Source organism: Thamnophis elegans, chromosome 10 (assembly GCF_009769535.1).
Source record: "Thamnophis elegans isolate rThaEle1 chromosome 10, rThaEle1.pri, whole genome shotgun sequence".
Taxonomy (NCBI): Eukaryota; Metazoa; Chordata; class Lepidosauria; order Squamata; family Colubridae; genus Thamnophis; species Thamnophis elegans.
Window position 1 is genome coordinate 3,735,840 of NC_045550.1, and position 15,433 is coordinate 3,751,272.

The 15,433-nt window shown below is 39.8% G+C and overlaps 1 protein-coding gene across 3 annotated transcripts in view; it reads right to left on the reverse strand.

Annotated features, from left to right (window-relative positions):
* Nucleotides 1–15,433, reverse strand: part of PTPRE (protein tyrosine phosphatase receptor type E) — a 139,052-nt gene that overhangs the window by 19,752 nt on the left and 103,867 nt on the right. For all 3 annotated transcript variants that reach the window (XM_032226027.1, XM_032226028.1, XM_032226030.1), the window contains 5 exons: nt 13,498–13,588; nt 3,551–3,627; nt 3,393–3,429; nt 1,301–1,398; nt 344–463 (listed from right to left, as the gene is read on the reverse strand). In XM_032226027.1, coding sequence (XP_032081918.1) covers nt 344–463; nt 1,301–1,398; nt 3,393–3,429; nt 3,551–3,627; nt 13,498–13,588 — 423 coding nt within the window. The remainder of the gene's footprint in view (nt 1–343; nt 464–1,300; nt 1,399–3,392; nt 3,430–3,550; nt 3,628–13,497; nt 13,589–15,433) is intronic.

The window sequence follows — 15,433 nt, forward strand, 5'->3', positions numbered from 1 at the left end:
ATATTGTCATTTCTACAGGATTCCTTATGAGGTCAGATAATGTGAATTTTATAGAAAGCATTAACTCAGTATAGCTATCCATGATCAATTACATTTGTTTGGAAATCAGGAAGGGAGGTGCTAGTAGAACATTAGGCTCAAAGTATGCATATAATTTCAAATAAAATCTCAGTATGAGTTCTAAAATAATAACATCAAGAAAATATAAATAAGAGTGAAACAACTTGAGTTTTTATCCTTGAACAAAAAACATATACTGTAATTCCAAATATTCCTTGTTCTAAAAAGAGCGTGAGCAACAGTTAATCATATTTCAAAGGAATAATAAGAGAAAATGAAATACCGGATGAATACAAAACTTTCGAATGGTGTAATCTACAAGAACTATACAGTCCTCCACACAAACTCGGATGTTTCCATAGGTCCAGCATCCTTGATCAGGCCAATACTGGAAACATTTGTCCTATATAAATGTTAAAACACAAACATACCAAAATCAGCATTTTGTATGTTACATCCAAACGGACAGGTTAAAAACACACAATTGTGTTGCAACTATATGGAAGGAGGAGGGGGCTAATTCTGAAATTGAAACCAAACAGAACCATATAGCTCTAAATTGCATTCAAAATAAGATCAGGATAAATTGTGGAGTATCATAGCACTAACATTTTTTTGAGATACAACTTTACTATCAACTATGCTGATTTTTCTACAGATCCATTTCTTCAAGTCTGGGTCTATTTAGTAATATATATATATTTAGTGTCACAACCCCTGGTAAGCCCCAATTATGGGAGGAAGCTAACCGCTTCCATCATCTGTCAATTGGCTCGCCACAAGAGTCCATCACGACAGAAACCCAATATTTTTACTGTTGCCTTTGTTATATCAGCACAAATAAACACACACACACACATACACATATATATATATATATATTAGATAATTACCACACACACACACACACACACACACACACACACATATATATATATGTGATAATTACAACCCCCAGTATGCCCAAATATGGGAGGAAGATCACTGCTTCCATTCTCTGTCCTTCGGCTCGTCACAAGAGACCATCCAGGCAGAAACCCAATATTTTTACTGTTGCCTTTTTGTTACATTTTGTTGTATTTGTGCTGATATATATATTACTGCAGAGTTGTACTGTATCAGAGACACTTGACATTTTACTCATAAGATGAGATAGGAAGTGGTTATGTTAGTAATAGTTTTGTGGGCACCTGGACTGCTGCAAACTTGTTGGAGGGAAATACACTTTAAAATGTCTTACCTCTTTTCTCTCTTTCACATTTGTTAACATAACAATAGTTGCAGACTTCTGTTCCCATATCATCCTCCAGAAATCATTCACTGTGTCCTGTTTAGGACCTAGATATAAAAAAAACAATTATTGAATTAACAGCTATACAAAGCACAGAAAAACGTTTCTCATCCTATCCATTGAAAAGAATATCAAATTCTATAAGACATGGTCAAAGAGGTTTACAACATTTAGAAAGTCCAAGGAAAAGAAACACATTTAAAAAGTGCATATTAAAATTGAAATAAACTGGGATTGGGATTTGACAATAAAAATTTTTCATTATGTCCATCAAATAAACTATCCCTCTTTTTAGCAACAGAAACTCTACACTATGTTTGTTATTTCAAAACACATTCCTCCTGAAGCTTCAGGCTGAGGTATAAAATGATAAAAAAAATGTGCAGTGGCCCTGAATCCAAAGTTTATTCTTGCTAGTGAGGTGAATATATCTCAAGGAAATTTTAATTGTAAAGACATATCTCCCTAATCCTTTATTCCTTAGAAATACAAAGTTTAATTGGCTCAAGCAAACAACAATTCATGATTGCGTTCCACTGCACTCTTGATAGAAAAATCTATACGCTAGCATAATCGGACAGTTACTTCCCTGTTGTGGCCCAGCAGGAGCCGTTGGAGATGCCACCAGACTCCGACAGCGAGGGGCCCTATGAGTCGGCCCTGGAGGATGTGGAGGACCCTGGACAGGGTTCCAACTCCGAGCAGGGCGCAGAGAGACTGGTTGGGCACCAGGTGGCGCCTGAGCCTTGGATCAGTGGGGAGGAGAGAAGGGAGAGTGATCCAGAAACGAACAGTGAGTTGTTCCAGGATGCATGCCATTGAAGAGCTACTTGGGGTCAAGAACAATTACATAATTACAGGAGGTAATTACGCTCAGCTGATGGTCATTAGGCTCCTCTCCAGACTATAAAAAAGACTGCTTGTGCCACGCCCTTCTTGCAGAAGTCAACGCTTTGACTAAAGAGAAACTAACTTGGCAGGCTGGATTGCTGCCAAGGTTTGTCTAAATTGCTGCCAAGGTTTGTCGGACTTGCTGCCAAGACCCTTTTCTGTTTGTTTACTTGGATTTCAGCCACCGAGATTCTGGTCTTGCTATTAAAGGACACTCATTAAGCATGTCTCGGCTTTCGTTACTGGACGGAGGAGGGGGTCAGAACACTTCCCTATTCTCACTCAAAAAATAAAATGAAATATAAACAGTAGAACTAAGGAGATTTTGACATCTATTATAAATATATTTATATAATCCTCAACAGTTCATGGACTTCATCAATCCCTTGTGTACATGTTTTCAAATTGGAAAATCGGATTAAATACACACAATGTGCACAGACAATGTACCAAAAGTGACACTCCATGGACAATTGATTATATACATTGCATTAAATATTCAAATATGTTGCCATTTTCCTGTTTATCTAGGACCTTCCCCCGACTCCCCAAAAAGTCTCCACTTTCATTGTTTTCCTGTAAACTATAACTTTGCTAAACATGGTGATGAAATTATATTAGCCACGTTAAAGTTTAACCCTAATCCAAACTTTTCATTTTTGCTTTCTAATAATTACTATTAAGAGCCAGTTTGTTAGTAGTTAACGAAACAGGCTAGAAACTTGAGACTGGGTTTAGTCCTATTTTCAACAGGAAGCCAGAAAACTACACGGACTTGTCTAGGCAGTCACTGATGAGTCAACATTGACTTAAAGATACATACACATAGACATGAACTGATCTCTACTAACTCTTCCTTGGCTCTGTATATATCTAATTTTTAATCCCAATGTCATATAAAGAGTTAAGTCAAGACAGTTGTCACACTTCCCCCTTTGATACTAAGCACCACTTTTTTCTCTCCAAATCAGTTCTTGGTAAGTTCTTATTCAATCTAAAGACTCTTCAGAAAAACACTTACATGTTTTGGCATACTCATTAACCTTAGATTAAATAAAACCAATCCACAAAATCCTTAAAATCTTACTTTAGACTAAACTAAATATTTCTGAAATTGTTAAATTGTCAAACAACAAAATCCAAAAGATACCTTGAGCAGCTATAAATTTATTCTTTTCCTTGAAGCCCTAGGAGAAAATTAAAAAAAATGTGTGTTATTTTTATAAGAATATATATTAAAGATGCTTTTAAAAACATGTCGTTGTTTTGGGAAAAAAAGTAATTGAAAAAGAAAATGATTTCACTTACATCTATATATGAAGCATTAATATAGTCTGAACACTGAAATCCATCCATTTGCATTAAAGTTACTCTGGAATGATCATCTGTAACAATGAACACAGAATTGTTTATATCTAACTCAAATGAAATGTGGATAAAGATCTAAATATGTAATTTCCTTCTAAAAAAAAGCTAACCTGAAAAAGTTGATACAGCAATGTATGATTATTTATAAATATAATAGCTTCCATACTAAATAACACCATGCATTCAGCCAACTAAAATAATGATTTTTAAAGCATCAGTTTAGCAATGTATCATGAACATAAATGCAAAATCTTGGAAAGTAAGAAAAATGATTAATAAGCAACATAAAGTATCCTGAATTAAAACGCTGTGTTGTGCTAATTTCATTGGCATCCAGTTCAACGGTAGCATTAATTTTACCACTACAAATGGACATAGACCAAGTAATTTAGGGACAGCCTCTTTACAAATAAAGCTATGATACTCTTTTTTATGATAGCGATTCCCAGATTACAAACATAATAAAAGTTCTGATGTCCTCATACAACATTCCCTTGTTGATGTTGTTCTCCTAGAAATAACTAGTAGATATCAGACTTAGTAACTGGTCTCATGTAATCCCTTTTGCAATGATCTAAGGACTCTTTCCCACCCCATGAATGATATCTCATATCTCTGAAACAGAAGGAAAATATTTGACATGAAAAACTGCTGTTCCCATGGCATTCCTTTTGATGTGCTATTGAAATAGCAATAGCAATAGCAGTTAGACTTATATACCGCTTCATAGGGCTTTCAGCCCTCTCTAAGCGGTTTACAGAGTCAGCATATTGCCCCCACAATCTGGGTCCTCATTTTACCCACCTCGGAAGGATGGAAGGCTGAGTCAACCTTGAGCCGGTGAGATTTGAACAGCCGAACTGCAACTAGCAGTCAGCTGAAGTGGCTGCAGTACTGCACTCTAACCACTGCGCCACCTCGGCTCTAAAGCCAGCAACACTGGTACCCTCAAAAGTTGGTGGTAGGGATTATAACCTTGTAACTCTAGCGAGGAGAGAAGATGGAAGGATGACTAGAAGTGGGAACTCAATGTTGAGGAATCTACATCCTTCAGATTCAGTTGCCCATCTGTGGTACCAGGCTGAATCATTACACCAGTTGATGATACCCATCCCTACTCCCTGGCCACACATGGCCTTTCTAATTGGGCATGGCTTCTAGTGTAGACAAAAACCTTATCAATTTGATCATTACTGAATCTATTTGGAATCTCAGGAACAGAAAGAATATTATTGTTTAATACTTCTAGGATAGTGTTTCCCAAACTTGGCAACTTGAAGATGTCTGGACTTCAACTTCCAGAATTCTGGGAGTTGAAGTCCGGACACCTTCAAGTTGCCAAGTTTGGGAAACACTGTTCTAGGAGAATCTTGTCACCACCTCAGATAGAATCATCTGGTAAGACCATGCCATAAGGGAGACAAATAAAGATAAAGCAGCTTTTAATTGTGCCCAAATAAATAATATTAATGACATTTAAATTAATTTAAATGTGATGCCTTCTTTCATTGGATAATTTCCAGATTACCTTACAAATACTTATAAATACTACTGGATTTATATTCTGGATGTTAGCACTGGAATCTAATCCTCACTTACTATTTTCCATTAGGAATATTAATCTTGTGGAAGGTTTTCCATCAGATCACTATTCCTATGACTGGAAAAAACAAGGCTGCAGGCAAGACTTACTTTCAACAGCCAAGCCAGAAATGGCTACGGAAGCACAGAATTTATGACTGGCTGGGAGGAAAAATCTGAAAAAGGCTAGATGAAAATCTGCAAGTCACCAACTTAAATCAGATTTGTCCACAGCACAGAGACTGTTCACATGGAAAGCTTTTACAGAGGTGGTGGTCCTACCAGATGTTCCGGGAAGAGGAAATGGACAGTAGAATGTCCCTTTTTCCCTTAAATACATATTATTTGTTATATATTTATTTGTTATTATATATTATATCTCTATTTCAGGTACATAGCGAAATGTATGCAAATATTTAGTGCACTACATCAACTGATCTTAAACATTCTATTTAATATCTTGCCTCATCCTTGGCATGAAACACTTTTGTACGGTGTTTCTATTTTTAACTAGAACCATCTGGTAAAAAACAGGACATTTCTTGCCTTTGGTGTGGTTTTCTTTTGACACTGTTAAAGGAATCCAATTGTGAAATGATTAAGGTGACTGTCTGAATGAGTCCTGGCCCAGGAAAGGGTACAGCTGGCATATTAGATGTATCTGTGGAAGGATCCACTTAGCTGCAACTTCCATTCGCTCTTCAAGCAAGAGCTGTGACTTCAAGATGACCCTCAGATTACATACCACTCTGGATGAGCAAGTGCAATCCCATCTAAAACCAAAGATGGAAGATCCCCAGGCCCAGGAGGCCCAAAGTCTTGGAACAGGATTTAACCCAATTGTGTTCCAGTTGTGCACAGTCTCCCTATACTGGGACAGAAGCTTGACAGCATCACTTGCTTCTCCTAGAATTTAGATGCATATTTGGGTATATGTACCAGAGGTGAGTTCCTACCGGTTCACACCAGTTCGGTAGAACCGGTTCGTCAAATCTACCGAACCGGTTAGAAGAGGTTCCACCAGTGGACCCAGAAAGGAGGCCACACCTACAGAAGAGGTACCAAAATTTTTTGAAACCCACCACTGGTCCTTGGATATGATTATTCTACACTATCATGCTCATATTTATAAAACTCAGTGCCTCTGTGAAAGGTAAGGATGACTACTGCGTTTGTGGTGCAATCAGAACATTGCGTGTGTTGAAGTTGTTTTAACGCAAACCAAAGATGCCTTTTAAAAAACAAGTTTACATCCTATTCTTATGCATGCCAGTGCTGTGTGTGAGGTAATTTAAGGTGGTTCTGACAAGTGTCGTCGGCATCTTCATATCTGGTCACATGCGCGGCAAGCTACTCCCATCCAGTCACATGGGCGGCAAGCCACTCCCATCTGGTCACATGGGCGGCAAGCCACTCCCACAAAGGAGGCCACACCCACAGAGTAGGTTCAAACAATTTTTGAAACCCACCCACGAATAGGTGCGAACTGGTAGGAACCCACCTCTGGTACATATACCCAAATCTCACCTTTTCTTTCTTTTTTTTCTTTATTTCTTTATTTCTTTCTTCCTTTCTTTCTCTTTCTCTCTCTCTCTCTTTCCTTTTGTCTCTCTGTCCCTTTTTCCTTTTTTCTTTCATCTCTCACTTTTTCTTTCTTTTTTTCTTTCTTTCTTTCTTCCTTTCTCTCTCTCTCCTTCCTTTTGTCTCTCTGTCCCTTTTTCCTTTCATCACACTTTTTCTTTCTTTTTTTCTTTCATTTTTTCTTCCTTTCTTTCTCTTTCTCTCTCTCTCTCTCTCTTTCCTTCCTTTTGTCTCTCTGTCCCTTTTTCCTTTTTTCCTTTCATCTCTCTCACTTTTTCTTTCTTTTTTATTTCTTTCTTCCTTTCTTTCTCTTTCTCTCTCTGTGTGAGTCTGTCTGTCTGTCTGTCTCTGTGTGTGTGTGTTTGTGTGTGTGTGTCAGTGGTGGGTTTCAAAAATTTTTGGAACCTCTTCTGTAGGTGTGGCCTGCTTTCTGGTGGAACCTCTTCTAACCAGTTCGGTAGATTTGACGAACCGGTTCTACCGAACTGGTGTGAACTGGTAGGAACCCACCTCCGCAATCCTGTCACAATTATGGGCTATTAAGTCGAGGGCTACTACCTGTATATGAACACATACATATAGTATGAGAGTCCACCTGATTCCCAACAATCCTGGGCAACACATAAGGGGGGGGAGCAACCAAAAATAAATCATAAACAACCTGACAAAAAGTACTCTTTGAAAATCATCTAACCATCACCCTGCCCCAAAGCCTGACAGAACAGCTAATTTCTTGCATGACCTCAGGATAGAACCATCCAGACCTCTACGATTATTGAAGGTAGCTACCGCAGCACAGAAGGCATGGTTTCTGGGTCCCAGTACACCATGCATAACGATGGGATCCAAAGCACATTGAATGTGCCTGATATCACTGGACAAAAGAAACTGGAAATAGACAATCCCACAGACAACAACCAGGCCCAGCCCATAAAGGGCTTGATAGCTGATAACCAGGACCTTGAATTGTACTTGGAAGTCAATCAGTAACCAGTTACAGCTCATGAAACCGTTGGGTCAGCTGAGCATACCAAGGCATGCCTTTTACTACCCATGCCATTGCATTCTCAGTGAGCTGTAGCTTCTGAGTTATTTTCAAGGGTAGACCATATAGAGCGTGTTAAAAGAATCCAATTGTGAAATGATTAAGGTGACTGTCTGAATGGCCTCCTGGCCCAGGAAAGGGTACAGCTGGCATATTAGATGTATCTGTGAAAGGATCCACTTAGCTGCTGCTTCCATTCGCTCTTCAAGCAAGAGCTGTGAATTCAAGATGACCCTCAGATTGCATACCACTCTGGATGAGCAAGTGCAGTCCCATCTAAAACCAAAGATGGAAGATCCACAGGCCCAGGAGGCCCAAAGTTTTGGGACAGGATTTAACCCAATTGTGTTCCAGTTGTGCACTGTCTTCCCTATACTGGGACAGAAGCTTGACAGCATCACTTGCTTCTCCTAGAATTTAGATGCATATTTGGGTGTATGTACTAACACTAATCTCCTGACAACACTTTGCCCTGAGCTGGCAGAGGGCCTCACACAGCATTTCTACGTAGATGTTAAACAAAAGGGTGACTTTTGACATGCAGTGGACTAATTGAACTAACTACAAAGAAAAGAAAATCACTGCAAAACAGTGCTCCTGTTCAAGCTTTGCAGCCAGTCTAAAAAGATACCATGATCACCTGTATCAAAAATTACTAAGAAATTAAGAAGCAGAAGGATGATTGCACTACCCATATCCAACCTTGCCACAGGCCATCAACAAGCATGGCCAAAGTTACTCTGTGCTGTAACCTGCCTGGAAAGGGCCCCAGACAATCTGTCTCCTCTGGAGCTGAACCCCCACTACCAAGTATATTTTGGTTCTCCAAAGAGCTGCAAGAGATGAAGTGCCAGAAGAGATGCCTGGAGCACTGATGGCAAAAAATGAAAAGCTGGAGACAGGGCAGAAACTGTCTAGGGCCTTGATGGTTTCTTGAGGAAAAAGACATACCACAGAAAGGCCTTCTCTCTCAAAGAAGCAAGTATCACTATATGGTTCACCGACAAATGCGCGCTCGACAAAAGTGCGCCGACAAAACCGTGGCGAGAAAACCGCGAGTTCTAAATCGCGCCGACAAATGAGCATAGAAGCGCGCCGACAACAGCGCGCCGACAAAAGCGCACCTTCAACGAACAAGTAATAACCGCGAGTTCTACACCTAACCCTAAACCTGACCCTAAACCTAATCCTAAACCTAACCCTAAACCTAACCCTAACCCTGAACCTAACCCTGAACCTAACCCTAAACCTAACCCTGAACCTAACCCTAAACCTACCCTAAACCTAACCCTGAACCTAACCCTGAACCTAACCCTGAACCTACCCTAAACCTAACCCTGAACCTAACCCTGAAACTAACCCTGAACCTAACCCTGAACCTAACCCTGAACCTAACCCTGAACCTAACCCTGAACCTAACCCTAAACCTAACCCTGAAACTAACCCTGAAACTAACCCTGAAACTAACCCTGAACCTAACCCTGAAACTAACCCTGAACCTAACCCTAACCCTAACCCTACCCTAAACCTAACCCTGAACCTAACCCTGAACCTAACCCTGAACCTAACCCTTACCTTAACTTAAATCGCGCTTCTGTCAGCGCGCTGTTGTCAGCGTGTTGTTGTGGGCGTGTTGATGACGTCGCGGTTTTCTCACTGCGGTTTTGTCGTGCGCGCATTTGTCGGGTCACGTCACTACATGGACCCAATTGCACGTTACCTCATGAGCTTTTGCCCAACAAGGAAAAACATGACTCCAACTAAGATACATACCTAAGAAGGGGACCCTTCTTCCACTTCCTCAGCAGTCACAAAAACCCTGTAGGACTCTATCTAAATATTTTCACTGGACCTGTTCAACTAGAGTCCAACTCTGAATAAATCTGAATGGTTTTATCTGCCAGATAGCAACAGAAGTCCTTAAAACAGTACATTGACTCTTATGATTCAATCATAAGACCCTAGGTTCAATCAGGCTTGCTCCTAATCTTCCACTACTAGTGTTTCAGGCACCTCTTCTGGAATTTCATCTCCTGCATCTCCTTAGAACAGTGTTTCTCAACCTTGGCGACTTTAAGTCCTGTGGACTTCAACTCCCAGAATTCTCCAGCCAGCTATGCTGGCTGGGGGATTCTGGGAGTTGAAGTCCACAGGACTTAAAGTCGCCAAGGTTGAGAAACACTGCCTTAGAAAACCGAGGTGCACTGCAGGAGGGGTACATAGGAAGGGACTGCAAAGGAGAATCCAATCCACCTCAGCTATCTACCTATTCCAGCTGAACTACAACCATATCCTCAGAGAAAACCTCAAGGTCCCTCTGGAATCTGTCCAGGTCCTAGAGTTTGTGGAAAAAGTTCAGTTCAGTTCAGTTCACTTTATTTGTATGCCGCCCTTTTCCCTGGGGGGACTCAGGGCGGCTCACAGTTCAAAAAGGGTGGGGGAAGGACAAACAATTTACAACATAAAAGCATTACATCATTTAAGAACTCAACAGTCACACAATTCGAGTAAGGGTTAGAGCCTTTAACCCCAGGCCACCCGGGATAGCCAGATTTTAAGTGCGGCGCGGAAGGTCTGGAGGGTGGTGAGGGTCCGGATCTCCACGGGGAGCTCGTTCCAGAGGGTCGGAGCAGCCACCGAGAAGGCTCTCCTCCGAGTAGTTGCCAGTCTACACTGGCTGGCTGATGGAATTCGGAGGAGGCCTAATCTATGCGATCTTATCGGTCTAGTGGAGGTGATTGACATCCTTTTGTCTGTAACTGGAAAACTTCACTCAATTCTACAAGAAGTTCCTGGCAGTTTTTATTTCCTTTATAATCCCGAGAAACTAATGAATTAAGTTGCTGGGCAACCAGCCAAAGAGACTTCAACAGATCAGAATTTTAAAAGAAATGATCTTTCAAAAGTGTGAAATTGCCAGCCATGTGGCATACAACATGACAACCTTCTAGAAAAGCAACAGACACGTTCCCTTAACAGTCGAGTGCTCTTTTTGATTGCATACACTTTTAAGGCAACACACGATTTTATTGGCCAATATTGATATGAATGATTACATTTAAAATAATATGCAATTTCTGCAAGTGAACTGGCCTGTTCATTTGCTAACACCAAAGATGAGGAAAAGCAAGTATCATTAGAAACAATTAAAGCGGATCCACAAATGGCAGTAGATATAAGATTGTTTTGTTATTGGAGAGATACAGGTTGATAGATGGAAGAGTATAATTTAAAATTAGCTAAACTTAGTTAAATCCAGTGATAATAGGTATAGTTAAATAAAAATTGATAATGATAGTAATGTATACAATGTTGAGCTGTTATGATAAGTAATAATTGGATATGAGAAGGGAAGGTTAGAAATATTTTTGGACTATATATAAAGATTATTAATAACAATAATAATTATAATAAAAAAAAACAAAACTAGATACAGTTAAGTTTTAACTAATAGGGGGAAAATGTTATAGTTAAGTAAAGAAAGGATAATGATAATAAATTATATACATGGAGGATTAGAAAATTTTGCTATTAAATATTATGGATATTTACAACCTCCCGTGTGATCTACTGGCCTGTTGACACAACCAGGATTTTAGGAACTTCTGGAAATCCCATCAGCAGAGATAAGGCCAGTCTCGCTTTGGGACTGAAGTTTCACAGAATAGTTGCCATGGCAGAAAAGGTCCATCTCCTGGGTCCCACCAGATGTAACTCTTTGGCAGAAGGGCCAAAACCATATTTCTTCTGCAAGACCTCATAGGATGGACAGATGTAATCAGTTCAACCAGCTCAAATAAAGAGCTTTAAAGATAAAAACAGCCCCTTGAATAGAAATCTGAAGCAGCCACTGTAGCATCTGGAGCAGTTGTGCAACATATGCGACTCTAGGGGCACACATAAACTGCCCACACCACCATATTCTGTACCAGCTGAAACTTCCAGATACTTTTTAAGGACAGCCCCATTACAATAGTCTATCTGGGCCACGAGTGAACATCAGCAGATTTCTCTGATTCAGGAACAGGCACAATTGAAACATAACACAAAGCTGTTCAAAGACCTTCCTAGCCAAAATTGCCACCTGTTTTTTGAGCAAGAATCATAAGTCTACAAGATGAGCAATTGTCTCTCTGTACACCAGTGGTGGGTTTCAAAAATTGTTGGAACCTACTCTGTGGGTGTGGCCTCCTTTGTGGGAGTGGCTTGCCACCCATGTGACCGGATATGAAATTATGAATTAGTACTTAGGTCGGTCCAAGTAGCTATTCAGAAACTCTGGCATTGAAGCATGCAGGTCTTAAAGCTATCAAGTTACAAGATCCTTGCCAGTGGTGGGTTTCAAAAATTTTTGGAACCTCTTCTGTAGGTGTGGCCTGCTTTCCGGGTCCATTGGTGGAACCTCTTCTAACCGGTTCGGTATATTTGACGAACCGGTTCTACCGAACCGGTGCAAACTGGTAGGAACCCACCTCTGCTGTACACCCAGTACAAAAGATAGCATAGTCCCAGAACTGACAGACCCGATTAGAAAAACAGAGCCATTCAAACTTTCTAAGGTTAAGTTGAAGCCTATTGTTCCCAAACCAGATTCCATAGCTTCCAGGCACTGGGATTTGACGTCAACAGCACTGTTTAATTTGCTTAAGGGGCAGAAATGCATAATTGGGTATCATCAGCGTACTGATAATGCCTCACCAGATGGAAACAGGTGAGCTTACTCAGCAGCTTCATGTAGATATTGAATAGGAGAGAATAGAGCACTGAATATGTGACACTTGCACAATAAATGCAGAGGGCAGGATTTCTCCCCCCCATCATCACCATCACTTGTATCAACCAGAGAGAAAGGAGGAGAACAAGAACAGCAGAGTTCTTCCCATTCCCAATCCCCAGAGCTAGTTCAGAAGAATCCCATCAAAAGCTGATAATTATTTTTTCTTTAAAACTAAGATATGTTAAGTATATTGATATGGAAGCATAAATACCATCAACATAGAATGGAGAAGCTGAAATACACCAAGTGAATGAGAGGAAGAGTGGAAAACAGAGGAGAGAAGAAACATAGGAAGAGAGGGATAGGAGAGAGGGTAAGGGGGGAAGATGAGGAGGATAAGGAGGAGTGGAATGAAGAGAGAGGAGAAGGAGAAAGGAAGGGGAAGTAGAGCAGAAAAGGATGTTGGAGGGAAGAAAGGAGGTAGGAGAGAGGTAGAAGAAAGAGGTGTATGGAGAGCAGAAGAGCTAATAATGGGTTTTTATCTTTCTGGGCGTTGATGACAAGAGGAACTGATGTAATTACTACTTAATACAATAGGATATTGGCTATGTAATAGTATACATGTGGTTATATGTTATGAAAATGGAAAATAAAAAAGTATATTTAAAAAAAAAGCTGATAAGAGGATATGGGTCACTCCTGTCCAGCTCTTACCACCAAAATGCACGACTAATGCTATTTCCATCATATTCAGACCTGAATGCTAACTAAAAGGATTGAGGTGACTTATAAATATTATTAAACAAACAAACAAACAGATGTTTATACACCTTAAATGTATTAGCCTTGCTCTCATAAAACAGTTGCATATCTTTGTTACATGTTTTTAATATGACCAGCTGCTTGATCATACTGTACTATTTAGAATTTTGAAATCTATATCTATATATCAGCAATACTTACAAGGTAATATGTTCGGGTATCTGTTTTTTTCTCTGTTTTCCTCTCTGTTTGCCATTTCAAGTGTTCCTTGCAAAGATCCAGGTGGTAATGACTACAGGAAATATAAATTGTCCGACTTAAAACAGCAATCAACAACAAAAGGAGTTAATGGTTAAAATACATTTTGATACTTTTATATTACCTATATCGGAATATTGTCATACATTCACCCTAAAAGTGAATTCAAAAAGTGAATTTCAAAAATTATTGAATGCACCAAGCAAGAAACAAACTCGATTCCTAAGCTAAATAGGCCTTTTCTTTTTCTTTTCGATATTTTTTCTTGCGTGATATAAACCTCTAATCTGAAAATGACTTACGTATTATGGATATCGTACATCTATCCTGAATAAGAGCTGTCTATATTTTTACCTAAAATTGTTAAATAACCTTCTTGCTTAGGTTTGTAAGTATTCATATTGGTAAATATAAAATATAACTGAAAGCAGAGTTAACAGTAATAACTATAGAATTCAACTTCTTAATAGCATGCATTGAAAATAAGAAATTACAAATGCACAAGATAACGAGCCAATTATGTCTGTAGGACTCCAAATCAAATCAAACATTTATTGTCAACATGTGTACAATAAAATTGAATTTCACAGCTAGTGAAAATTTTGAGTAGTTCAGAGAACCGGTAAATACCACCTCAGGCTGGCCTCGCCCCTATCTATTCTCTGCTTCCCGCGTCCCAGCTGATTGGGAGGAAATGGGGATTTTGCAGTAACCTTCCCATGGAGTGGGGTGGGAATGGAGAATTTACATTATCCTTCCCCTGCCATGCCCACCAAGCCATCCCCAAAGAACTGGTAGTAAAATTTTTGAATCCCACCACTGAATACATCTCAATAACTCAATAAATAAAATAAAAGAATCCCTAGACCCAAATAAATAATAACTATCACACATTCCTATAAACATATATAGTATATCTTTATCTCTGATAAAGTGGAAATTGGTAAAGCTGTGCAAAGCTTTGGTTTTTCCACAATGCACTTCAATGGCACACTCACTAGGGTCAAAAAAATCAGAATCACACTAATTGAACCCTTATGCCTTTTACACATATGTGTGAGGTTGCAAAAGAGGTACAGTTTCACATATATAAATGGAAGTTGTAAACCGTGCTGAATATAAATTTACAGATGACTATCTAACCCCGTCTTGAACACATCCAGTAAAGGGAATCCATCATTTTTGGATAGTGGTTCCATTTTCAGACCATTTTTCAAAGGACATAGCGTCTTATTCTGTGATAAGTTCCTGTAATTTTTTGGCAAGGTTTTTCAGAAACAGTAGTTTGTCATTGATTGCTTTCTAGGGCTAGGAGGAAGTGACTGGCCTAAGGTCACCCAGCTGGCTTTGTGCCTAAGGTGGACCTAGAATTCACGGTTCACCGACAAAAGGGTGCCCGACAAAAGCGCGCCCAACTAAACCGGGGTGACAAAACCACAGTGACAAAACCGCGAGTTCTAAACCACGCCAATGAATGAGCTCTGAAGCGCGCCGACAACGGCGCACCAACAGAAGCGCGCTCTAAACCTAACCCTAACCCTAACCCTAACCTTAACCCTTATCTTAACTTAAATCGCGCTTCTATCGGCACGTTGATGACATCGCGGTTTTGTCAACGCACTTTTGTTGTGCGCGCATTTGTCGGGTCACGGAATTCACACATTCACAGTTTCTAGTGTGATGCCTTAACCACTACACAAAACTGGCTTTTCCCACTGCTGAGTTAAACAGCTACCATGCAGACTGTAGCCACTGCAACCTTCATACTTCCTCTAGTTCCAAATCACTGCTGAATGGTGTTGTTTTGAGTTGAAGCCAATCCAGACTTAATAGACAAGAGAGCGGTTTTATCTTTTGATTTACTGCCAATCCATGTCAC